The sequence below is a fragment of the Sinohyriopsis cumingii genome, chromosome 2, assembly GCF_028554795.1.
Source record: "Sinohyriopsis cumingii isolate HCF-2022 chromosome 2, ASM2855479v2, whole genome shotgun sequence".
NCBI lineage: Eukaryota > Metazoa > Mollusca > Bivalvia > Unionida > Unionidae > Sinohyriopsis > Sinohyriopsis cumingii.
The window spans coordinates 91,486,736-91,505,815 of NC_142962.1; the positions used below are offsets into that span (position 1 = coordinate 91,486,736).

The 19,080-nt window shown below is 35.8% G+C and overlaps 1 protein-coding gene across 1 annotated transcript in view; it reads left to right on the forward strand.

Annotated features, from left to right (window-relative positions):
- LOC149805360 (disheveled-associated activator of morphogenesis 1-A-like) overlaps positions 1-19,080 on the forward strand; it is a 137,962-nt gene that overhangs the window by 83,469 nt on the left and 35,413 nt on the right. Inside the window, exons 12-17 of the mRNA XM_089949675.1 lie at positions 732-867; positions 2,921-3,047; positions 3,714-3,836; positions 9,341-9,554; positions 11,058-11,164; positions 12,770-12,814. Of these exons, the coding sequence (XP_089805801.1) occupies positions 732-867; positions 2,921-3,047; positions 3,714-3,836; positions 9,341-9,554; positions 11,058-11,164; positions 12,770-12,814 (752 nt within the window). The remainder of the gene's footprint in view (positions 1-731; positions 868-2,920; positions 3,048-3,713; positions 3,837-9,340; positions 9,555-11,057; positions 11,165-12,769; positions 12,815-19,080) is intronic.

The window sequence follows — 19,080 nt, forward strand, 5'->3', positions numbered from 1 at the left end:
TAACATCCTTTATTGGATGCATTGGTGGCCATTATGAAAATATTATTATTGCTTCTTCTCCTGAACAGAAAGTCAAAATGACATACAGAAGGGTTTTCACTAAATGATTTATACTGTCTAGTTTGACCTGAATGAAAATGGATCCATTTTTACAGCCAGTATGTCCACAAGATGGCTTCAACACTCAGCAGTTAAAATGAGAGAATGATCTTACCTATAAAGCTTTACTCCACCACCATATATACTCATTTACAAGTCCAGTCCAGCTGCAAACTGCACAGACCCAGATCTGCCAGCACATAATATACTGACAGATCTGGATGTTTGCTTTTCATTAGGAATAATTAGTTGGACATTCAACATAGTCCCAAATCTGCTGGTGCATTATGTGATGGCAGACTAGGGTCTGTTATTTCCAGTTAGGCTCAACATATAAGCAAGTATATACAGTTAGAAGTTATAGTATATTTAGTAGCTGGTGATAAATAAGTGACATTCAAAATCAAGAAATCCCTCATCAGAGTCAGAAAACACTGACAGATTGTGGATAGTTTAATGGTGCTTATAATTTAAATTGTCTGCTAAGTTAGTCTTGCAAAATCTTTGTCCCTCACTCAGAAATTTATGAATTTGCTTAAAATGTATATTATTTCATCATAAGTAAGTTTAGTCAAGAAAAGAATGTTTGAGAATTGCAGGTGCTTATCTTGTGTGTGGTGCATGTGTTTCAGATGGAAACAGTAACCATGTATTGGGAGCATGGCAGCTGATAGACCGGATTGTGCAGCAAGTGGTGCTGCAGCTTAAGACGGGACATGACACTGATGCAGCCCCACTTGAACTCAGTGTCAAAAATGTTATAATGAGGTTAGTACTGTCTGCAACCTCTTTCTTAATGAGCTTATACAAATCCAAAAGAATTCTTGAAAATCCCAAGATTAAAAGCTCAGAATCAATAGAAGGCATCTAATTTAATAAAATATGTGAAGGTTGTTCAAACTATTACTAGATTTTGAACATTGACCAGCCAAATTAAAATTTGATGGACATTAGACACTTTGAAAAACTATCTGCATGATATCCACATTATTTTTCATTTTATAATAGCCCCTGTTGTTATTTGTACACTTATACACCTTTTCCTCAATAGCTTAAGACCAGCATGGCCCATAAACATTGACTAATGCATTAGTTATGATGCAAGATAATGAGGGAAACACTTTTGGGTTAACACTAACAGTTGTGCTGGTGTGAGTGGGTGGGTGGGTGCTGCATGCAATTTTCATTGATACATGAGACCAATCTTCTTTGTTCATACACTGATATTGATATAACGAGCTTGGATATTAATGTGTGTTTAATTTTAAGAAATCAAATAGAGTTAATAAAGTGATAACAGGCTTTTAACATAAGTTGACATGCAGCACTTACAAATTGTGCATCAATAACAATTTTACTTGACACCCTCAAGTATCAGATCATGTGTAACCATCATAGGAAAAGATGGCTTCATAATTAGAATTACATTCATCAGTCAAAAGAACCAAAATCATCAATACATTTGTACTGGCTAATTCCTCAAGATAGCAATTTTAAATGTCACCACTTCTTTGTCAGTATCACATAGGAATGACTCATTTGTACTGATAATCAGTCAGCATGTGGTTGTTGCACTGTCCTGGAGCACTACATCTGGATCTAGAAAAAACACTGCACAGTTTGCCGAAGGCACTTAGAAATTGTCAACAGGGTGTGATTTTTTCCAGAAAGTTTGGCTTATCCACACACAGTGTTGTTGTGCTGTTATCACCTGTAATGTGCTGTAATTAGCTACAACCAGCTAATCTGTTAATTAGCTTGTGTAATCATATTGAAATACCAACATTTGTCAGAATAAAGCTGGTTTAGTGACTGATAATTAGGTTTTCAAAGAATTACTTGCAGAACTGATCACCATGAGTCATCTGACTGTTCTCACATTTGCATGGATAATATCAAATTTATGATGATTACATTGAAACCTATTTAAAATGTACAGATTAAACACAAATTTCATGTAACAAAACTTCTTTAATTGGTATTTATATTAAATATCATATTTATCAACATTTTCTTTGATCAGTATTTCATCATACATTTTGTGTTATTTATTGAGAATAAATTTGTATACAGAAAATCATACAAAATATATGATTTCTTATTAAAATGTGCAAATTTCATGACAATGATCTCAAAGTTTCATGCACTGACTGCCATTTTTGATGATAAACAGGCTGTGTATTGGGTTTAGATTTACCAATTTCAGTTGTAATTTTTTAATATTATGCAAATAGTAGCCTGATTTTTGCTGTTTCATTAAGAAAGTAAAATGAGACCCATCCTGTCTTTATTATAAGCAGGTTTATGAGTTATTTCAGGCATGCTAAAATGAGGATTCATATGCTAAAATTAGTTATTTCAGGCGTACTAAAATGAGGATTCAGAAGCAAAAATTAGTTATTTTGGGCATGCTAAAATGAGGATTCATGTACTAAAATTAGTTATTTCAGGCATGCTAAAATGAGGATTCAGAAGCAAAAATTAGTTATTTGAGGCATGCTAAAATGAGGATTCATATGCTAAAATTAGTTATTTTGGGCATGCTAAAATGAGGATTCATGTGCTAAAATTAGTTATTTCAGGCATACTAAAATGAGGATTCATATACTAAAATTAGTTGTTTTGGACATACTGAATTGAGGTAGCAATATATGCAGGAAGATTCCAGTAGAGTTGAATTTTGATGACAGTTTTGTAGTAAAAACATTATAGTGCAAATTTCACTTTTAATTAGCTTATGGAGCAATGACATTATTCCATACTCTTAAAATCTTGCCTGCTTTCTTGAGTGAGAGGATGATGGTTTCTATGTGTTTTACAGACTGACAAATGAGGAGGACATCAAAGGGTACCAGCAAAAGCTGAGGGAATATGAAAAAGCCACGGAGGAACTTAACTCCAAACTGGCAAAGAAGGAGAGGGAGTGTGAAGCAAGGTCACAGGAAAAGGTCAGACTATCCAGTCTTCTTTCTCACCATGTGTTGCTGTTAAGTTTCTTTCATTTCTTGGTAGTACTCTTTTGATAGGGAATGTGAAGAAAGGTTACAGAAAAAAGGTCAGACTGTCCAGTCTTCTTTCTCACCATCTGTTGTTCGGATGTTTGGTACTGTAGTGTTTTGATATCTTACATTGTTTGCATTGGAATATAATGCAAATGAAAGCTGCTGTTATGAAAAATGAGAAAGCTACAGACTTTCAGATGGAATTATGTGTCTGCTTAGTTATCGTTAAAAACATTATGTTCTGACTGACATTTTTTCACTTTCATAAATATGTAATCTGTAATTTGGTTGGTGAATTGAAAGAAAACAGAACAAGACATTGTATTTATGTTTTTAGATGTCCATAGATGTCCAATATATCAAACATGTATAAGTTTATCAGATTGTGATTTGTTGGTAGCTGGTATTTACATTTTAATCATCATTGTAGGCACAGATTTGCCAGATATGCGTCAGCTGCATTTTGTTAAATGTTGATTTTATGATAGGTAGTCAGTATTTTCAACCAATAGAGAAAAGGAGTAGCATATTGTGCCCATTAAATTTGCAAAATAAATTTAACCAAGTATACAGGGTCATGAACTTGACATCAGAGTGTAATTGTGTCATCAGGATGAGCTGGTGACAACGGTCAGCAGGATGAAGGCCAAATTGGAGAAAGAGTTGGCTGGATATGTGGAGACCAAACAGCAGTTGGCTGAGACGAATATACGACTGGAAGAAATTCAGATCCAGGTATACTTTCTCTTCTTTTAAAGTTCTTGTCAGTTCTCTTATTTTAGAGACAGTAATTTTCAGTTTGTTCAATGATAATAATGACACCAAGGACAGTTTATTAAATTGAATGATACACAATCAATCCTAATTAAACAAATGCTGTCTCCATAATCATTACCCAGAAAATTGACATTTAACCATTACCCTCATAGTAACTAGTGCTGAACTACAGCACAGTATATAACTGTTACCCTCATAGTACCTAGTACTGAACTACAGCACAGAATATAACTGTTACTCTCATAGCATCTAGTACTGAACTCAGTATTTAACCATTACCCTCATAGTACCTAGTACTGAACTACATCACAGTATATAACTGTTACCCTCATAGTACCTAGTACTGAACTACAGCACAGTATATAACTGTTACTCTCATAGCATCTAGTACTGAACTCAGTATTTAACCATTACCCTCATAGTAACTAGAACTGAACTACAGCATAGTATATAACTGTTACCCTCATAGCATCTAGTACTGAGCACAGTATATAACCATTACCCTCATAGAACCTAGTACTAACTATAGCTCAATATATAACTGTTACCCTCATAGCACCCAGTACTGAACTACTGCTCAGTATATAACCATTACGCTCATAGTACCCAGTACTGAACTACAGTTCAGTATATAACCATTACCCTCATAGCACCCAGTACTGAACTACAGTTCAGTATATAACCATTACCCTCATAGCACCCAGTACTGAACTGCAGCTCAGTATATAACCATTACGCTTATAGCACCCAGTACTGAACTACAGCTCAGTATATAACCGTTAACCTCATAGTACCCAGTGCTGAACTATAGCTCAGTTTATAACCATTGCCATCAAAGAACCTAGTACTAACTATAGCTCAATATATAACTGTTAGCCTCATGGCACCCAGTACTGAACTACAGCTCAGTATATAACCGTTAACCTCATAGTACCCAGTGCTGAACTATAGCTCAGTTTATAACCATTGCCATCAAAGAACCTAGTACTAACTATAGCTCAATATATAACTGTTAGCCTCATGGCACCCAGTACTGAACTACAGCTCAGTATATAACCGTTAACCTCATAGTACCCAGTGCTGAACTATAGCTCAGTTTATAACCATTGCCATCAAAGAACCTAGTACTAACTATAGCTCAATATATAACTGTTAGCCTCATAGCACCCAGTACTGAACTACTGCTTAGTATATAACCATTAACCTCATAGTACCCTGTACTGAACTACAGCTCAGTATACAACCATTACCCTCATAGTACCTAGTACTGAACTACTACATAGTATATAATCATTACCCTCATAGTACCCAGTACTGAACTACAGCTCAGTTCATAAACATTACCATCATAGAACCTAGTACTGAACTACAGCTCAATATATAACCGTTACCCTCATAGAACCTAGTACTGAACTACAGCTCAATATATAACCATTACCCTCATAGTAGTCAGTACTGAACTATAGCTCAGTTTGTAAACATTACCCTCATAGTTTCCAGTATTGAACAACGGCTCAGTATATACCATATTTACCATATGTTTTCGGACTGCAACAAATAATTCCTTTTTTGTCATCTGAATACATATTAAATTCTTTAATTAGGTGTCCGAAAACAGAAAGGTGAAGATAGATCCCCCCCACGTCTGTAGCGAAGATACCATTAGCTCACATGATGACGTGCTGCCATGAAGTAAAACAAGTTTTTTGTCTTGCACCACGGAAAGGATAATGAATGAAAAACAGGCATTACTTGCCTATTTTGTCAATTTGATACATGTTCATCCACCAGAAAACACAGCCATACATGTATTAGAGCCACAATTGTGTGCGTATTTTCCATAAGAACCGCCGTATTAGCAATCTTGCAATCCACAGTTTAACCCTCTGCTAATTAGTTTGTTTTATGGCATTGTATAAATCTTTTGTCATGATTACCAACAAAGGCCTTAAGATAATAAAAAAAAAAAACTATATGGTATTCTAATTTCCATATCTGTACCTGCAGAGATAGTGGCAGCCATTTGCATGGTGGAGTGGGGTCCATCATCCTTTTATCTTTGATTGGCTATTTAAGGTTCATCTAATGCCTAGCATGTGCTGTGATGTGATAAAATCTCCCAGAAATCCTGTTTTATAATCACATCAGGTGGCACTATGAATTACCCCTGCAAATGGTTGTTGTTGTTGTTGTTGTGGGGTTTAACGCCATTTTTCAGCACACGATAGGCTATACATGGCGGCCAGTATTAATGGTGGAGGAAGAACCCGGGAAAACCCCGGAAAGAAACACCGACCCATGAGAAGCTACTGGCAAGCTTTCTCACATACCCACATTGGCTGAATCTTAGACTCGAACCGACCCCTGCAAATGGTGATTGTTTACTAGTGCAAGAATGGTGGTAGCTTGAAAAGTTTTTGCCTAAAAAATCAACATCTAGTTTGTCACCAGTTTTCAAAAATAACATGTTGCCAAGCAAGGAGTCAATTTTTTTCTATGTCTGTTAATGTAGTAAGCATACATGTCAACCCCTAGAGTGGTATAGTATAGTTATTGCTAACATAAGTGGCCAAAAAGTGTAATTTGAGCACAAAAAGTGTAATCTATTTATATTACACGCCATAATTACAGTAGAATGTATATAAAAAAATACATATTTTTTGTTACTAACCCGGTTCTGCAGTTGGTCACAATTTGTGTCACAAATAGGCAAAATCTATGTGGATTAAAACCAAAATACAAACACATACATACTGACAATTTTTTTGTATTCAACACTCATTTTAGCTAGTCTACTGAGTACATGTCTAAGATTGCTGAATGATCACAAAGTTCACAAATTTTGCAGTGAGCATGATGATGTGCTCTATCTGAGTGCTGTATTGCATCACCCTCATATTCTTCATTTCAAATTTGTAAAATGGTGATGATTTGTGCTTTTTCGGATCTGACAAGTTTGAAAAGATCCATCTGCTGTAAGTTACATTTTTCAGTCACTGAACATCCACAAGCCCATTTTGCTTAACACCTGGCACCATTTTCTTTAAAAGTACAGACTGGTCTGCGAACATACTGTACTATCAGTATGATGAATTTGTTAGGAAAAGTTTCAAATTGATGAAACCCATCTATTTTATTGGAATTTGTCAGATACATTTGCCATAAATAGAAAATAAGAAAAGCTCATGTAATGTCTAGAACGGACAAATGGTGCCTTTGAATTTCTCTACACCAGACCCAAGCTTGTATACACAAGTTTTAACAGCCCAGAAAGTTGTTGCCCCAAAAAATTGCCAGATGGTATATTTTGTCACCAGTAAAAAAACAAAATCATAATTTGTGACATTGATGATGCTGAGCTTGATCCCTGCTAGTGGGTTCTGGAAGTACTTGTATAGAGATATGGCAGGGGAATCCAAACAAGCTTATACTATGATTCTATAGAGGCAGGGGAATCTAAACAAGCTTGCATTGAAGTGAGGTAGGGGAATTCAAACATGCTTGCATTAAAATGAGGTTTGGCATCAAAACATGCTTGCATTGAAGTGAGGTAGGGGCATCAAAACATGCCTGCATTGAAGTGAGGTTTGGGTATCAAAATGTGCTTGCATTGAAGGGGGTGTAGGGGAATCCAAACATACTTGCATTGAAGTGAGTTTGGAGAATCCAAACATGCATGCATTGAAGTGAGGAAAGGGAATCCAAACATGCTTGCATTGAAGTGAGGTAGGAACACCAAAACATGCTTGCATTGAAGTAAGATAGGGGAATCCAAACATGCTTGCATTTAAGTGAGGTAGGAGAATCCAAACATGCTTGCATTTAAGTGAGGTAGGAGAATCAAAACATGCTTGCATCGAAGTAAGATAGGGGAATCCAAACATGCTTGCATTTAAGTGAGGTAGGAGAATCAAAACATGCTTGCATTTAAGTGAGGTAGGAGAATCCAAACATGCTTGCATTGAAGTGAGGTAGGGGAATCAAAACATCCTTGGATTGAAGTGAGGTAAGGGAATCCAAACAAGCTTGCATTGAAGTGAGGTAGGAGAATCAAAACATCATTGGATTAAAGTGAGACAGGGATATCAGAAAACATGCATGCATTGAAGTAAAGTAGCTGCATCAAAACATGTTTGTACTGGTGACTTTGAATATCATCACTACATGTTTTGACATGTAACATAGTCACATCTTCTGCCTCAGTGTCACATTTGCAGCAAGGGGAAATGTACCGCTGCAACTTAATAGATATATCTGAAGTACAACTTTTGAACCACTTAAGAGATTTAATGAAATTATCCAATCGTATGTCATGTACGGGTGCCCACAACCCTCAAGGCTGAGGTCACTGCAAAAGACAATGTACTTTTTAACTTGTAACTTTGTCCTCAGTATCATTTTGAACCACAGCATATATTTTAATGAAACTTTGCCCAAATAATTATCACAACTAGGGGTTGGGGTCATGTACCATAGCCATACCTCCTCTGCTTCATGAGTAAGGAGACAGCAAGGGAAAATGTAAACTTTAACTTGTATCCATGTCCAATCTAGAACTGAGTATATGTAATGCAATTTGTGCCAGTACCATGGGTAGACCATGTAGCATACCATAGTCACACAGCCTTCCTCAAGGTCAAAGTCACAGTAAAGGAAAATGTAACCCAAACCAGCAGTGACCTTTATCCATGTATGAAGATTTAACTTTGAACCAATGAAGATATTTTAATAAAACGTTAGCCTTTTATATATCTTGACACTTTCTTGTGTATTCAGTCATATCCACTGCCCTCAAGATCAAAGTGGCTTTAGTGGTTAGAGTGTCCACCTTATATGCATGAAGTCACAGGTTTGAATCCTGGACAAGTCATACCAAATACTTATGAAAATGGTACTTGCAGATGCCTCACTTGACACTCAACATTAAGAGGTTAGTGTTAGGACTGGTAGGGCCTGGTGTAAGGATAATGTGACTGGGTGGGGCATGATGTTTCATGTCTGTGGCATGATGCCCCATGGCTAGACATCACCATAAACTGCCACACTGCAGACATTATAGTTATATGACCAGAAAATTGTTAAAGGTGCATTAAAAATCCAACTCACACACACACAAGCACACACACACACAATGAAGCTCACAATGAAAGGTAATCTTGACCAATGGTCTGTTTCTTTATCCAGACTGTAACTTTTTAATCCCTACATATATTATGATGAAAATGTACCCATCTGCAGGCCTTATCATAAAAGTCAAATCACTAACTCAAAGGTCCGTGTAATTTGTAGGGAAAATGCCATGATACTAATGTTCTCAAACTTGGTATCTTTGAGTTTGGATATTGTGTAAGCTTTTGTGCTGAAGTTAACAACCAGATCAAAAGCGTATGCATGCATCTTAGGTATGAGTGTGTTCATAAAGAGATATCATTCTTTACTATCTGTTTTTCTGACATTCACAGCTGGAGACTGAAAGAAGGGAGCATCTAAAGCTGCAGTACCTGATAAAGACAGGAAGTCTTCCAGATGATGCCAAGCTTGGAGTATCCCATGGATCCAGCCTGATTAATATACCCACTACCAATCCACAAACCTCTAACCCAAGGGCAACTTCAGCTGTTCCACCTCCACCCCCACCCATACCAAATGCACCACCGCCCCCTCCGCCTCTGTCAGGTGAGTTATGAGTTCTTGGGCCAGAGTATAGTAATGTATCAGTATCAGTCAACTAAATTTCATATACACAGGGCCAAAGTGTAGTAATGTATCAGTATCAGTGAACTAAATTTCATATACATAGGGCCAGAGTGTAGTAATGTATCAGTATCAGTGAACTAAATTTCATATGCGTAGGGCCAGAGTGTAGTAATGTATCAGTATCAGTGAACTAAATTTCCTATACATAGGGCCAGAGTGTAGTAATGTATCAGTATCAGTGAACTAAATTTCCTATACATGGGACCAGAGTGTAGTAATGTAAAAGTATCAGTGAACTAAATTTCCAATATGTAGGGCCAGAGTGTAATAATGTATTAGTATCAGTGAACTAAATTTCCTACACACAGGGCCAGAGTGTAGTAATGTATCAGTATCAGATAACTAAATTTCATATACATAGGGCCAGAGTTTAGTAATGTATCAGTATCAGTGAACTAAATTTCATATACATAGGGCCAGAGTTTAGTAATGTATCAGTATCAGTGAACTAAATTTCCTATACATAGGGCCAGAGTGTAGTAATGTAAAAGTATCAGTGAACTAAATTTCCCATACATAGGGCCAGAGTGTAGTAATGTATCAGTATCAGTGAACTAAATTTCCTGTACATAGGGCCAGAGTGTAGTAATGTATCAGTATCAGTGAACTAAATTTCCTATACATAGGGCCAGAGTGTAGTAATGTATCAGTATCAGTGAACTAAATTTCCTATACATAGGGTCGGAGTTTAGTAATGCATCAGTATCAGTGAACTAAATTTCCTATACATAGGGCCAGAGTGTAGTAATGTATCAGTATCAGTGAACTAAATTTCCTATACATAGGGCCAGAGTGTAGTAATGTATCAGTATCAGTGAACTAAATTTCCTATACATGGGGCCAGAGTGTAGTAATGTAAAAGTATCAGTGAACTAAATTTCATGTACCCTGTGCCAGAATGTAGCAATAGATCTGTGCCAGTGAACTAAATTTAATATGCATAGGACAAGGTAGGGAACATAATCAGTCCTTTTCACAGCACATCACTGTGCCATGAATAATTAACTTTTCAGAAAATGAATATTAGGTTTATTTCACAATGATAGCAAAAATTAGATCACTGTAACCTACTTTAATGTATGATTTTCATGTTTGTATGAGGTTTTTTTAACCTGTTGCATTTACAGTCATAAAACTGTATATTTAATTATAAATATTCATGCTTAGTGATACTGCATCACAGTATGAAAGAAATATCTGGTGTCTGAATAAATTTATAGGGTGAGATTTGTCATCTTCTCAAAGTTTAATTTCTTGAAAATTGTATGTTCCATGCCAGGCTGACTTAAAGTTTTGTAACCCCCATCTCTAGTTTGCAGTTTCTTGGACTGCTTGTGGATTGCAAGATAATCATTATTAAACTTTACAGCAGATAAGAAATATGTTTGTTCTTGTTCTTGCTTATGTTTTATTTTGCTTCAGGTGGTTTGCCCAGCATTGGTAGTCATCCTGGTGTAGCTGTCAGAAAAAAAAATGTGCCACAACCATTACAGCCACTAAAGTCTTTCAACTGGACCAAACTTTCAGAGGTAAATACATGCATGTTTGAAACCTGCAAAGAAATTTGTCAAAACATAATGCAAAAAGATCGAGTGAGGAACTTGTCTTACTGAATTTTCACATGTGAAGTAAAGCATGGCTGAACCTGGTAAAATAGTTTATTTCAGTTGAAGTTTCCCATTGTACTTACTTTCAAAGGTGATAATCACTGTGACAAAAAACACATATAAAACATACTGTAGATGTCTTATGGTTATTTGGTACTATCAGCAAATTAATGTAACCAAATCTGATATATATTATTAATAAAGGACATGATCTGTAAATATTTTCAGCATTTATTCTTTTTTGGGGAAAATTGAAATTATTTTAGGCACATTAGCATTTGTGGAGTTCTAAATAGTTTGAATGGTGCAGTTAAAATGTAGACCTTTAAATGTGAAGGTCTCCATTATCACGTCCTTTTTCATTTGTTGGACATAGTGTTTACAGTGCAAAGCATATTATGTATTTTGTCTAACAAGTTGGACTAAGTGTTTACAGTGCAAAGCATATTATGTATTTTTGTCTAACAAGTTGGACTAATTGTTTACAGTGCAAAGCATATTATGTTTACAGTGCAAAGCGTATTATTTATGTATTTTGTCTAACAAGTTGGACTAAGTGTTTACAGTGCAAAGTGTATTATGTATTTTGTCTTACAAGTTGGACTAATTGTTTACAGTGCAAAGCATATTATGTATTTTGTCTAACAAGTTGGACTAAGTGTTTACAGTGGAAAGCATATTATGTATTTTGTCTAACAAGTTGGACTAATTGTTTACAGTGCAAAGCATATTATGTATTTTGTCTAATAAGTTGGACTAATTGGTTACAGTGCAAAGCATATTATGTATTTTGTCTAACAAGTTGGACTAATTGGTTACAGTGCAAAGCATATTATGTATATTGTCTAACAAGTTGGACTAATTGTTTACAGTGCAAAGCATATTATGTGTTTTGTCTAACAAGTTGGACTAATTGGTTACAGTGCAAAGCATATTATGTCTAACAAGTTGGACTAATTGTTTACAGTGCAAAGCATATTATGTATTTTGTCTAACAAGTTGGACTAATTGTTTACAGTGCAAAGCAAATTAATATGTATTTTGTCTAACAAGTTGGACTAAATGTTTACAGTGCAAAGCATATTATGTATTTTGTCTAACAAGTTGGACTAATTGGTTACAGTGCAAAGCATATTATGTATTTTGTCTAACAAGTTGGACTAATTGGTTACAGTGCAAAGCATATTATGTATTTTGTCTAACAAGTTGGACTAATTGGTTACAGTGCAAAGCATATTATGTATTTTGTCTAACAAGTTGGACTAAGTGTTTACAGTGCAAATTATATTATGTATTTTGTCTAACAAGTTGGATTAAGTGTTTACAGTGGAAAGCATATTATTCATTGTTTAAGTGCAAAGTATATTATGTATCTTGTCTAACAAGTTGTCTGTTTACAGTGCAAAGCATTTCATCTATTTTGTGTTGACTCATAAGTTACAGTAAGTGTTCATCACAACAAATGCAGACATTGCTTCAGTGTTCAACTGTAACAGCAAGCTGTTATTTAAACTTTTTGAATTTCAGGGTACTCTTTCTGGAACTATCTGGTCAGAAATAGATGAAAGTAAGGTAAATAAAATTATTCTTCGTCCTTGATCAGCATTTCTTCTTGGATTCTTAGTTGTATTGCAGATTGCTAACTACTAAACTGAAATAGAAAATATCTGTGGAGCACTGATCTGTTTACACTGCTTCCTCAATAACGCACACCCATATAACTTGCAAACCTGCTTTTTGTCTAGAAAATGCCAGAAGAATTGTCCCTTATTTGTTAAACATGAACAAAATCACAATTAAAATTGGTAAACATAACCCTGATATATTGCTCATTTTATTGTGAAAAAAATAGCAGTTTGTGTGCAAGACATTGAATTAACTTATGAAATTCCCAGCTTAAAATGAGTAGTCCTTTATTTTGTTAAAGTTTCTTTGCAACAAAATTCACAGTGCACAGAAATTAACAATCTTTGATAAAAAATTTATCAGTGAAAAGGTCACTAATGCCTACCAATGGCAACACTTTACAAAATAAATAGCTATTAAATAAGTTCTGCAAAGTGAAATTTATGTTTTAGTGATATGTTTTAATTCAGTTTCAGTGTAATTATCGTAAATGCAATATGCCCTCTTGTATTGAAATGTGACAAATATAAATCTGCCATTATTGCTATGTCTGCGGGCATTCTGTAAGAACTTAATTAACTACCAACTGTGTTTTGATCGCCCATTTGCTGACATGTGTTGTATTGTTGCACTCAATAAAAAGTAGATTTGCTTTGTATTATCACATTAAGTATGTCTTTTGTATCAAATCAAATAAAGGGAATGGAGTAAATAAATAAAAAATCAAAGGCAAGCAAATCCTACCTGTACAAGAGCTAGTGGTCCTGGTCAATTGCTGGGTCAACTCATTTCAGTTGACCACTTGAACACTTTATCAATATTATTGTGTAAGTAACAATGAAACAACCTCAAATTAACCTAGTCATTACAGGTGTTATCAAAGATAGCAAGGCAGCCAGGGGAATAGAGTACCCAGTGAATTAAAAGCATTATTTAATAAAAACATTTAATTATGGAGAAGCAAGTTCTAAAGTTTGTAGTGAACTTAAATTCATTATTTGGCACTCAGAGATTTGCTTAAAGATGAGCAGAAGTTTCACTATAACAGCATCAATATTTCACTGATAAAACAAGTACATGTAATTAAAAATTTTGTTTCAACAGTGACAGTTTTTGCTTGAAACAAATGTCTGCCTTTTAAACAAAAGAAACTCTGTTTTGTTGTGCAGAAAGCAGTGATGTAACAGTGATTTGCAGGTACACAATAAGGCATGAACATACATGATGTGTTGAAACCTCTTGGAGTTACGTTTTTCACAATCTTTCAGAGATTGGTTATCTTAAGCTTGAAGATAATATATACCAAAAGGTGAACAGTTTCATTTGAAAAGTTGTTTAGTGACAATTTTTCCCAACATGATTATAAAACCAGTATTTAGCCATTAAACAGCACTGTTGCCACCCTTCCCCCCATGGTCTCTTCTTGATGTCTAGCCATGATTGGGCTATATCATTTTTTTTATAGGTTCCTCAGTAACTCATACCCTTGCTTATAGCGCAGTCTATGTTTGTTGGACCCCATTTTGCAAACTTTATCAAAGGACAGATGTATTCACTCTATATTATTGTATGAAGCAAAAGAATTCTCGTAAATCCAGTGACTTCAGGAAAGTGACAGATTATTTTTGCATTAAGTGATGGCCTTTCTTTCATTGTATATTTTAAAATAGTGCAATCAGATTTCTCATCTCTATATGTCAGTGTGATGGAATAGAATCCTTAGCATGTTGTCATAGGCACAAGCCACCATGACTAATCTCAAGCCTGTACACTTGCTGGCATTCTGTCATGGATATAATGTTGTCATAGGCACAAGCCACCATGACTAATCTCAAGCCTGTACACTTGCTGGCATTCTGTCATGGATATAATGTTGTCATAGGCACAAGCCACCATGACTAATCTCAAGCCTGTACACTTGCTGGCATTCTGTCATGGATATAATGTTGTCATAGGCACAAGCCACTATGACTAATCTCAAGCCTGTACACTTGCTGGCATTCTGTCATGGATATAATGCACCAATTCTTTCATCCAGCTTTGTTCCTAAATTGCAACAATTCTCTTGAAAACCACCTAATGTTAAAGTTTGTATTATACCGCAAAACCATGCCTGTAAAGGACCCTGAAGGGACCAAATTTATGTAATTTTTTTCCATTTGAAAGAGGGTGATATATAGATAAGTAAACAAGTAATCATTTCTTTGTTAAGCCCAATATTCAATTTTGCTAGTCACTAAAAGTATACTTTAAGATTAATCTTAGACTTGGATGTTTACAAATATATAAATATTGATATTTTGTTACACCTTACTGAAAACTGGTCAATCTTAAGGAGAAAAAAAATCAACTGCCGTTCTCATCAGGGTTGGCAGGTCTGGATCATGCATAAAAACACCTAAAGTTTTTTATGTTTAACTTTTTAGCAGCGTCAAATAAATCAAAACTGGACATAGGAAGGAGACACTTTGCATCTAACGATGTGTTCTGGGGAGTCATAGAGCTTGACCGTACCGCAAGTGGGGAGTTCCTGGCAGTTTTAGACCATTCCCTGTTGATTTTTTTTGGAAGTCTTGATTCCATGACCTGTTGCTTTCTTTAGTGCCATCCCAGCAGCAGTTCAAACAGCACCAAGTGCAGATGCATTTGCAACATCTGGGACTGCAGTTGCTATCAATGCTGTTATAGCTGCAAGAAGTGGAAATATACCACCCATCTTGACTGCATATTTAATGGCACCCACAGAAAGATTGAATCTAACACTGGTCTTTGATCGTTTGGCATCATTGAAGTGCTTGAGTCGATGTTCTGTCAATGATAGTTTATTTGGATCTCTTGTGATCTGTGCTGATTTCAGTAATATTTTTATTCCAAAATTCTTTTTTGATACTGATTGTAGCTTTTCAATTTGACCAGGAGTCAGAGTAATGCTAACATGATGATATGACATTATAATATCATGAGCGATTTAATTACATGTTTTCACTTGGGCATCAATGACTCTCATTTGTCCAGCAACACCTTCAAGCAGTATTGTTTTGTCTGAGAGTATGATAGTGATTACTCTATAATCAGTAACACCAACTGGTAGTGCACTTACTTGAGCTTGAAAATGTATGTCAACGACTGACTGTCAAAACAAATTTAGATCTTACAGCAAGAAGTAGATCAGATACAATGTCGAGAAATCCTGCTGAGATATTTGCAAACCAGAATCTACATTCTGATCACGCCCCATGAATGTTTTCAAACGATGATAAGCACGTGCAACATGATTATTTTCAAAATCCAGCAACACTTCTTCAGATGGTTCTTGATGTCCATTCATCCTCAAAGAAACTTCACTAACCCCAAGTGGGTCAAATACCATATGATTTCATATTTGAGAAGTCTGTTGTTGGATATCTTGAAAAGCTATGAATATATGTCATGGTCCTGAAACTCCCTGTTGTGATGTGATCTGCCATGCAAATGTGCCAACTGTTGTACTCATGATAGAGTCTGTAGTCATTGTAAGCCATGAAAGCATTGATTTGCTGTTTTTGTCCATAAAAGAGACCATCCGTTATTCTTCAGCAAGTGATGGTGACATTATTGGCATCCACAGTGAAAGTTTTGTCAGTGTCACATTTCAATGAAGATTCACATTTCCATGAAGATTCACATTTCCATGAAGATTCGCGGTTGCAATTGGATTAGCACCTTCAGCGTGCCAGATAGCATTGATGTCTGTGCATTTTCAAACAAGAGTAACTGTATATTTTGCCCGGAAGATAACTTTATTTTACATTTCTGTATAAACCACCAAAGATATGTGACAGCGGTATTGCACAGCTAAATCTCCCACAAGCATCAATTTGATTTTTATGTGCTGCGAATCCCAAAGAAAAAATGTCAACATCAGTGTCATTAGCCACAGCAGTAACCTTTTGGGGTACCGAGAAGTATAAGGTCAGCCATCAGCGTGATCAGTGGTATCTTTTGCAAACATCACTGATGGACCAACAGACCATAAATAATCATCGCTGTATTGGGATAGCCCCAATATCATCATAACAATATCGTCACTGTATCTTGAACTTGTAGTTCTATTTGACTACGTTGGTTTGATTCTTGTGCTACATAAGAATAATATTGATAATCACGCGTATAGATTCATCATTGAGAACTGGTGCGTCCATGTCAAATGCTGGATCAGATATATGCTTGAACATCTTTATTATACTTGTTATCATCTAACATGAAGACCACTTCCTGCTATTAAACTTGCAGTTATATTTTTTCTTTTCCTGACATCGATACACCAGCCAACTCTGCTAGTTTTTTATTTGCAGCTTCATTTATTATTTTACTAACATTTGCAGGCATCATTTCAATGCTCGGTAATTCTACTGGCTGAGGTTTTTGTCGTATTAACCATGCTAGTCTATCCTTGATTGCTGAGAATACTTTGCTGGCAACAGCACCAATACCTTTATCATGAACAACATCAAAAGCTTTTCATTCCCAATTACTTTGCAGTTGGTATTGATTTTGGGGCTATCCTTCTAAATAGACCCTGAATAACATTACCGAGTCCATCTCCGTAGATCACGCTATGCGTAGGTAATCGAGGATTTATCACCCTGATTATTACAGGTCCATGTTGAGCATTATGTATGATCGTCTTATTTTTTTTATCACTGATCTAATTATATACCCTCAATAACTCTGGTAATCATCAGTGATTTCATCAATGAGGGACCGATAAACATTAATATCCATGATACCACCTGTAAATAATCTCTGACAAATAGCAGCTGCTTCATTAATGATTTCTGGGGAATTATTACTGGCTCATTTTCCTCCAATGAGGATTTCTAGTCTGTCCACGTTGGCAATTACATTATTGGGACAAAGTTTATTGGGCAATGGAAGTGTTTGTTTTTTTGTTGTTTTTACACTGCCAGTGGCAAGACCTTTTTCTGATTTTTTGCCTGGTTGTTGTAATACTGCCTGTGGTTGTTGTAACCATGCCGGATATCTATTTACTCCATTATCAAATACAATAAATCTTGTATCTTTATTCGAGCCTGATCAACTCCATAGTGTATGTGAAATATCCATTTGTAACATTTTTCACAATCTACAGAATCATTAGTGTACTCTGGTTTTAAAACTTTCCCTCTTTGAACATAACTGTGCACAGAAACAAGATAATTCTTCCATGCCACCAATTTTTTTTTATGAGGGCAATATTCTCTTCGGTAAATTTATCATTCACTTCAGTTCAGACTCTTGCTTGTTCTGGTTCTGACTAAGATCCTTTATATCAGCTACTTCAGAATGAAGCTTGTCAGTACCTCAAGTATTTCTTGTGTTTGTGGTTGATAAGTAGCACCAGCTATTTCACCTGGAAGTTCTCTTAAAAAAAGAATAGAATCTTTTTTTTATATAGTTCTTTTTGGTATTTTTCCAGTTGCTTTAGCAGTTTGCTCAGTTGCTTTAGCAGTTTGTTCCAGCGTGGGAAGAAGACCCACGGTAGCCTTCATAACTGGTTTAATTGTTTTGCACCTTCTGTAAATTCCGCCTGAGACTCCTGATACACTTGTAGTTGTTGTTTGACAGAATCACGGATGGATAGAGAATTCTTAATGGCCTCTAGCCGCAGTCGAGCTAGTTTGTGTGAGATTCTATTATTGATATAATAATGATTTCATTAAGACACACACAGCAGCAGGGAGGGGATGACCAACAATGAGTGTAAAAGAGAAAATAACCCAATTAGAGGCCTAGGTTTGACATTATTGACCTTGTATTTTCGTTTTCGTAGGAAGCTTTATTTTCATGAATAAAAAGTGGTCTTTTCACCCTCCCTGCTGCTAGTTAGTCTAAAATTCAGTTGTGACTGTTTCGGGGGTTTCCTCGCAAATAACTCACTTACGCTTTCACCAGAGGGTGGTTGAGACAGTACATGGAATGTTATTTGACTTTCCATAGGTGTGTGTAACATTGGATCAATGATTGAAGAGATCTGACAGGATTTCCTTGGTGACCAAGCACAATTCTAAAATCTAGATATGCAAACATTAGCCCACACTTGGCGCTGCTATTTTGATCACCAGCATATATAGTTGATATTACACAGCCTTTGTTGAGAACAGTTTTTGGTTGACCTGAAGATGTTAATGAGATTCCAGTGGACCAATGAATTCTGCATGCAGGACCCTATT